Source organism: Onychomys torridus, unplaced genomic scaffold, assembly GCF_903995425.1.
Source record: "Onychomys torridus unplaced genomic scaffold, mOncTor1.1, whole genome shotgun sequence".
In the NCBI taxonomy this organism is placed as follows: domain Eukaryota; kingdom Metazoa; phylum Chordata; class Mammalia; order Rodentia; family Cricetidae; genus Onychomys; species Onychomys torridus.
Window position 1 is genome coordinate 223 of NW_023414006.1, and position 8,634 is coordinate 8,856.

The 8,634-nt window shown below is 37.2% G+C and overlaps 1 protein-coding gene across 1 annotated transcript; it reads left to right on the top strand.

The window, feature by feature from the left end:
- Positions 1-3,401: 3,401 nt before the first annotated feature.
- Positions 3,402-4,331, top strand: LOC118576597 (putative vomeronasal receptor-like protein 4). Its single transcript, XM_036176808.1, has one exon. The coding sequence runs from the start codon at positions 3,414-3,416 to the stop codon at positions 4,329-4,331; it is 918 nt and encodes a 305-aa protein (XP_036032701.1). The 5' UTR covers positions 3,402-3,413.
- The last annotated feature ends 4,303 nt before the right edge of the window (positions 4,332-8,634 follow it).

An 8,634-nucleotide genomic window follows, 5' to 3' on the forward strand; every position in this document is an offset into this window, starting at 1 on the left:
TGACATGTGATCAAGCTGTGGTATGACTGCTTCCCCACAGGCTGCAGTGACATTCTGCTGTGGCTGCTTCCTCTCAGGGAAACTGGCTCATAACTGTGAGAATGTAATATTGTAGTCAGTGTCTGCGGGTTTCCTGTTTCACCTGTGCTAAACTCAATATCCAAAGAATAAGTAATTCATTAAGATTATTTAAAAGTATCAGGTAATAGTGATAAACCAATACCTTATTAAAAATAATCACCTTTTATTCCTGCTGGCATTATGTATTCATGGACTAATTTGAATGGCTAAGGTCTTCATCTTCCTGAGATTCCTGAAGACTTATTAATGTTGCTGACAGTGGACCATGCACCAGCCAACACCATGTATCTTGTCACCTGAAAGTCACACAATCTCTCCATGTTCTCTCTGAATAGTCCTACTGACTTTTGGTCATTACTCACTAACTATGCTAAAAATGAAAATGAAAATCATTTTTATCTAAAATATTTGTATATTCATTATGTTATTATCACCACCAAGAAGAATACAAAGATCACCATAAGGTCACAAAACAAGACTGTTCAAAATACAATAGTGTGATAATGAAGGGATAAAGTGATTTTTCTCAGAAGATTGTAGAGTTATGCATGAAACAGCTCTTGGTTTCTATTGTTGCACATTTTTCCAGACAGCTTCCTGAAGACTGCTTGGACTTTAGGTGTGGGTCAAAATAACAGTGATGGCTTCTCCATATTATGAATATTTATGGTTATACATTGAGTATTGGTACTTAAAACTAAATACTGTAACTTAAATTGATACGGAAGGCCCCAGCACTTAAATTTATTTCAAATCAAACAAATAAGTTTTCTCAGTGCATGTATATGTTAACAACTCAGTTTGTAACCATGGTAGATATGGTCTTTTCTGGTTAAGTCTCACCTAGGTGAGCCCCAGAGAAGGATGCCAAATGATGAATTGGGAGATGCTTGATTTTATGTAAGTTATAAATATTGACAAATAAATAGATACAACGTAGACAGACTGTAGATTATATATATATCTTTGGGTTAAGAAAAAAACGTTTTTGATTACTACCTTTTACATTATGTTATCATCTTTTTATATTCCTATATACATGTGCTATATTGATAAATTGCAGATGTATAATTAATGAAAATTATCTGACATATATTATTTTCCATTCGCAATTTAAAAATTAGAATTGAACTCTAATTCTTTCAGTTTAAAGACCAAAGCTTGAATTAAGTGTTATGCTGGAGCTTTTATTTATTTAGGATTTATATGTTTTATTCTACATATATGAGTGTTTTGTCTACATATATGTCTGTATGCTGCTTGTACGCCTGGGTCAGAGAGGACAATGGCTCCCCAAGAACTAGTGTGACAGATGGATATAAGCCACCATGTCCTTGCTGGGAATCTAACCCAGGTCATTTACAAGAGTAAACATACTCTGAACCACTAAGCCATCTCTCAAGCTTGTATCCCAGAGCTTTTAAAAGCACAGAACATCAGAGTACAGCTACTGTAAGTGTATGTTGGTGGGAGAATCAGATGTTTGTCTCTGGCAATTGGGATGAGTCTATACCTTTACTAGATCAACCTTTTCAAAAGCAAAAATAATGTAAATAAAAATGTATGATTTATGGTGTCATATTCAAGGGAATGTTTAGGGTGGTCTTAGTCACTAACTTCTGCATTATTTCTATACATACAAGCATGGGTTAATTTTTATATGTGGAGTATAGAAGTGAGCTTGACAATACAATTGGGCACACTTTTTCTCACAAGAATCTAAGTCAGTGCAGCAGTTTTCAATTTCTATATCATTAAGCTAATTTTAAAGTACTGAATTATAGTAATTTGACAAAATAATGACACTGGTAACCAGGTCAAATAACTAACATAGGCACCAAAGGTAAGACTGTGGAGTGGAACTGTAAACACTGTCTGGTGCTGATAACCTCTGATAACACTGGGGCCTTGGTTTCCACTGCATGGGAATGAATCTCTTTTAAAACAGAAATTCAAAAACAGGATCACAATATGGTCATCTTCAGCAAGTTCAAGTTTGTGGCTGTGTATTGAAAATAGTGTTTTTCTTAGTGTCACATGTTCTCTCTTCTTGGAGGCTCCTAGTTCTATATCTTCAGATGTGAGTATGTCGCCTACAGTAAATACAGACACCAGAGCAAAAGGGGACCTTGGCCAGGACGGGGGTGGGGCACGCAATATTGGAAAGGAGAATGGCAGGGTACAAGTGATCTCATCAGGGAAACCGGACAAGGTGGGCGGGCTCCTTAGCAGGGAGGAGGGAAGTAAATGGAGAAGGTGGGAGGAAGGTACAGCTGAGTAGCAGTATACAAGTAATCTGATGGGGAAAAGGAGAAAATTGGGGGTTCTTAGTTAAAGTAGGGACATCAATTTAAAAGAAGGAGGTAAGTAAAATAACAATATGGATGGCTGAAAAAAGTTATAAGGCAAAAAGAGAAAATAATCATAGGAAATCATACTATTAATGATTTGCTCTCACACGCATACAAACCCCAAAAGCAAAGAAAAAACTGGTTTGTCTTGATAGCTGGGAGTTAGTTCTTTAATCCTGAAGTGGAGTATTCCAAAAGATGATGGAATGGGAGGTAAACTGGGAGACAGTTAGGATCATTTATAACCATAATTAATGGTTACACAATTAATAGGGTGTGGAAAGTACAATAATGGTCTCCAACTGAATCAATGTGTTAATTCTGGATTCTGGGGATGTAAGACTTCATAGAAAAAGGCACATACAAAAAGGAAAATATGAACTAAGGCAGAAATTTAGCTGATTAAAATAGTTTATCATCAAATTTCACTATGATTCCATTAGAATTATGAGTCAAGCATTGTTTTCTCTACCTATGAAAATAGAGCATATTAAAATTATGCAATGTGAAACTCACTTACCTCACTCTTTAGATTTCTTTTGTGAATATTTTTCAGGTCAACTTAAGTTTCATTTGGCGGCAAAAATGTGATTAATATTCTGTGTTATCACTACTGTTTTAGGTGTTAACTATAAAATAAGGCAATGTAAATCAATAGTATTGGATTTCTAAGGCATGGCATCTAAGTGCAATACAGGCATACACAGTGTATATTCTGTATTGGATGTGACTGTAGATGTCTTTATTATCTCTAGTATGCTATATATACAGGTAGATACATGGATAAGTATATAGAAGTATATGTTATTCAGTCTGGAACATCAGAAGTTTAAGGGACAGGCTAATCAAAAATTATTGAGTAAAACAGAATGATGATATAGACATACTGACCTGTGAATTGTAAGTTTGATGAATATTATTTTTTCCAGATATATGAAATATTCTTCTACTACAGTGCTGAGATTAATACACTTTGCATATATGTCCTCATTAAACAATATCCTTTATTTCCAATCTGGACTCGGGGTTCTAGCCAATATGTTTCTCCTTTTTTTCTACACTGTTATAATCCTGTGTCACAGACCTAAGCCCATGGACCTGATCTTCTGTCAACTGACCTTCATCCACATAGTGATGATCCTCACTGGAGGGGAAATTTGGCTTACAGACATATTTGAGTCACTGAACTTTGAGAATGGCTTCAAATGTAAGACAATATTTTATTTAAGCAGGGTAATGAGAGGCCTCTCCATCTGCATGACCTGCCTCCTGAGTGTGTTCCAGGCTGTCACTATCAGTCCCAGTACCTCTTTGTTGGCAAAATTTAAACATAAACTTAAAACATACATAGTCTATGCTTTCTTCTACCTCTGGCCTTTCAATTTTTCATTCAGTAGTAGGTGGATCTTCTATGTTGGTGCTTTTACCAATGTGAGTGAGAGCAACCAGATGAAGGTCACTAAATCCTGCTCACTCTTCCCCATGAACTACATCATTCATGCACTGTTTTTAACAGTGACAATCTCCAGAGATGTCTTTCTTGTAGGAGTTATGTTGACCACAAGTGCATACATGGTGATTATCTTGTTCAGACATCAGAGGCAATACAAGCATCTTCACAGCATCAGCCACACGAGAGTATCCCCTGAGAAGAGGGCCACCCAGACCATCTTGCTGCTGGTGGTTTTCTTTGTGGTCATGTACTGGGTGCATTTCATCATCTCATCCACCTCAGTCCATTTATGGTGGTACGACCCAGTCGTCCTGTCTGTTCAGAAGTTTGTGATGAATACCTATCCCACAATTACTCCTTTGGTACAAATCAGTTCTGATAACAGAATAATCAATATTCTTAAACAGATACAGTCAGTGCACAACCAAATTTTTAAAAAAGCATAAATTATCTCATTTTTTAATAAAACGTTTTATTTTTATTTATGTTTATGAGTTTGTGTCAGCTTGTATGCATATGTGAATTCCTGGTCCCCACAAAGGTCAGAAGAGGTTATTGTCCCCACTTTAACTAGCTATACAGGTGGTTGTAAGGAGTCATTTTGGTGCAATTATTTTCTAAAAAAAAAAAAACAAAAAAAAATAACCCAGATTTTTCTTAAACTGTTTAATTGTTCAAGTAGCAAATCAAGAATCTTCATATATTTAACTAAAATTTGTGCTATTATGCATGTGCATTCTGATGACATTCTACTGCCAAGTAATACAGAGTTCTTTAGGTTCATTTTCCACCATAAGTCGATATTTCCACAGGGAGTCACTTACTCTCTCCCTTTTTATTTTATATCATAAATGTTACATTGATGCTGAAGTTACTCAAAGGAAGGGATTTTAATCTACTTTCAGTTATCAAGAATAGTTTAAATATCGTTGCTGTGGATATCGCTCTGTGTAAATAAAGTTCTGATTGGCCAGTGGCCAGGCTGGAAGTATAGGCGGGACAAGAGAGAAGAGAATTCTGGGAAGTAGAAGGCTGGAGAGAGACCCCGCCAGCCGCCGCCATGAAAAGCAGCAACATGTAAAGACACTGGTAAGCCACAAGCCATGTGGCAAAGTATAGACTAACAGAAATGGGTTAATTTAAGAGAGAAGAAGTAGATAACAAGCAGCCTGCCACGGCCATACAGTTTCTAAACAATGTAAGTCTCTATGTGCTTTCTTGGTTGGGTCTGAGCGATTGTGGGACTGGCGGGTAAGAGAGATTTGTCCTGACTGGGCCAGACAAAAAAACTCCAACTACAATGGCGCCCAACGTGGGGCAAGAATTTCCACCTAAAACCTGAGAAAAAAGATTCTAAGACAGAGCTAAAAACAGCTTCCTAATTGTCTCTCTCAAGTTAGCGGCACCCTGCCGGTTTGAGCTACTATGGCGGGTTCCTGGCGTGTGCGTCTGACCTGCAGTGTGGCGGAAATGAGGAATCTACAAGTGGCACTTTACTCTGCTGCGTGGTAGATTTAGCCTTTGCTAGTTTAAAAAAAAAAAAATTCTGGGCTATGCACTGCTTTAACAGAACTGCTTCTGATAGTTGATGGTACACATGGCTCCAGACCCAGAGCTGGCAGTAAACTGTATCACCGCCATGTTGGGAAGCTGAGGTGGGCGGAGTCAACAGCCACAGCGGTGTTTCAGTCTTACAAAGATGGATATTACACAGAGAATCTGGTTTATGTTGTCTTTGGGATTTTTAACTACAAAAAAAGATTTGATCGTAAAAGCTGTTGAGTTAAACAAATATGTGAATTTTAAAGCTACCTTGACTTCAAAATTTGGATATAAGGATATGTTGCTTTGGAAAAGATTCTCTGCTTTTGTTTCCACAGAAAGCCAGAGGCTATGGATTTGTTCCAAATTAAGATATATCAGGTTTGATCAGCCAAGACCACCTGAAAGGTCTCTGAAGACACCATGGCCCAGATGATCCAACATCCAGAATGGTTTCAAGGCAACTGGCTTAGACGTTCACCCTAATGGACTACTCTATAACCCTAAAATTTTCTTTGTGTCCCCATAAGATACAGTGCCCCCCTTCCAGCAGGAAGCAGTAAGAAAAACTACGCCCACATTCCCAAAATTATAAAGCTGGCTTTGGAGATGAAATTGGCTCACTTCTTCTCTAAACCCAGACATATTGCTAAAAGAAATGGTTAAGAGATTCTTATGTCCCAAATCAGAAGAGCCCTCTGGTGTGGGACAGAGAAAAACCAATATTTTTCTTTAAAGCAGGTTAATTATAAATGAGATCTCTTTCTAAAAAAGAAAGGGCGATATGATATAGATATAATAGGATGAAAGGGTAGATTAAGAAACTTACTTCTAAAGAGCAACAACTTGTTTAAAATGTTTTACATTGATATAGATTTTAGTCTATTGATACAAACTTAAAGTTAATTTTGTTATATTATGTGTATATTTCTACTCTTGTTTAAGCTATTATGTTTATATAGCTCATTTAAAATTGTAATGGATAATTAAAAATAGATTAATAACTGGTAATCAATGATAATCATACTCATAGCCATGTTAGTTAAGTCTTCTAGGTATACACAGAGATATTTCAGATAGACAGGTACTCTTCAAACACTTCAAAGGTCTACAGAATATGGCATTTAAAATACTTTTAAAATTTAGACTTTCTGGACAATGAGACATGTCTGCTCCTGTCAGAGAGGAGGATGGGCATTGAAGACACTTCATATCTTATCTTCACCTTGGCAAAAATAGCCATTTGGGCAAGAAACTGTTCTTGCCTGGACTGCTTGATCTACTGGACATGCAGGACCCATAGAAAGGTGACCACTAAACTTTGCTTGACAAAATGGTCCTTCAGGTTCCTGCTTCGCAGAGGAAACTGCCAGACATTCTACAGGACACTGAGAGAAGTGACCAAGAGACTCTAGCCCTGTGGGCTGAAGACAAATGCCCAACTTTACAAAGGAACATTAGGTGACTGTCCAGACTGCCAGCTGTCTCTGTCTACTCTTACAAGAATCCCGAAAAATGCTTGCATCCTTCTCCCGGTTCTCAGGTAATATTATATCCTTCTGAGGTCTTTGATATGGTTGAAGACTAGATGGTTATAATTTCCTCAGTTATGATAAAAGATAAGTTAGATATAAAACCTTAGACTCACAAATATAAGATAGATAGGATATCTTCTTTAATATTGTAACTGTAATTCTTGCTTGATAATTGTTTTGTTATATGTAATTGTACTATGTAAAAGTTAAAACCTTCCTTTAAAAAAAAAAAAGAAAAGGGGAAGTGCTGTGGATATCGCTCTGTGTAAATAAAGTTCTGATTGGCCAGTGGCCAGGCTGGAAGTATAGGCGGGACAAGAGAGAAGAGAATTCTGGGAAGTAGAAGGCTGGAGAGAGACCCCGCCAGCCGCCGCCATGAAAAGCAGCAACATGTAAAGACACTGGTAAGCCACAAGCCATGTGGCAAAGTATAGACTAACAGAAATGGGTTAATTTAAGAGAGAAGAAGTAGATAACAAGCAGCCTGCCACGGCCATACAGTTTCTAAACAATGTAAGTCTCTATGTGCTTTCTTGGTTGGGTCTGAGCGATTGTGGGACTGGCAGGTAAGAGAGATTTGTCCTGACTGGGCCAGACAAAAAAACTCCAACTACATATCGTATTGTAGCTTTAATTCTCTTTCCTAAGTATAGTTTCTCTGGATCATAAAAATACTGTGAATTTCAATTTTCCATTTTTTACCCATAGTTACTTAAATAGTCGTATATAAAAATTTAATTTGCCTGTTTATTTGCATTTCATATCATCCACAGTTACTGAAAATTACCGGTACTAAAAATTGTTTATACATACATATATGATGTGCAGTGTGGTTTTTGTGAATGTGTATATGCATGTGAGTGTTCACAGATAAATGTTGTGTGTGCATGTGAGTGTTCACAGATGAAGGATGTGTGTGCATGTGAGTGTTCACAGATGAAGGATGTGTATACATGTGCACAAGGAGACCAGGAGATAACCTTCCCTTTGTTCTTCATGTGCCATTCTCCTTCTGTTCTGAGAGAGCATTTCTCACTGTAACCTGGAGTCCACCCAATAGGCTAAGATGGTAACCCCAGTTCTTCTTCTGTTTCTGTCTCTCCAGCTTTGCCATTAGTAGTGTTTACCACAAAACTTTACCATTTCAATGCTGTGTTTTTCTTTTATTGAAAAAAAGATTATTTTTCATACAATATATTCTGATTAGGGTTTCCAGCTCCCCTATCTCTCTCAGTTCTTCCTCTCCTCCTCTACCAGATTTCTGTCTCTCCTTAGGAAACAACCAAGCACCTGAAGAATAATAAAATAAACAAGATAAAACAAACATATATCAGAATAAGACAATACAAACAGAAGAAAAAGAGCCAAAGAAACGGCACAAGTATCACATTTAGATTTAGAAACAGAAATTCACACATAGGAATCTCATAAAAACACAAAAGCAGAAGTCATAATATACATGTGTATATGTATATATAAATGCAAAGGGCCTGTAGATTCCATTGAGTTCATTTGGTGTTGACCATCTGCTGCTGGGCATGAGGCCTTCCCTTAAAAGTGATTTGTTTACCCAGTGAGACTCATGGGAGAAAATTAATGTTTCCCCTGCCAGTGGCTATCAAATGGAGGTAGCTTCTGGATTTGGCATGGGGCCATGTATCCACTTTTTTCT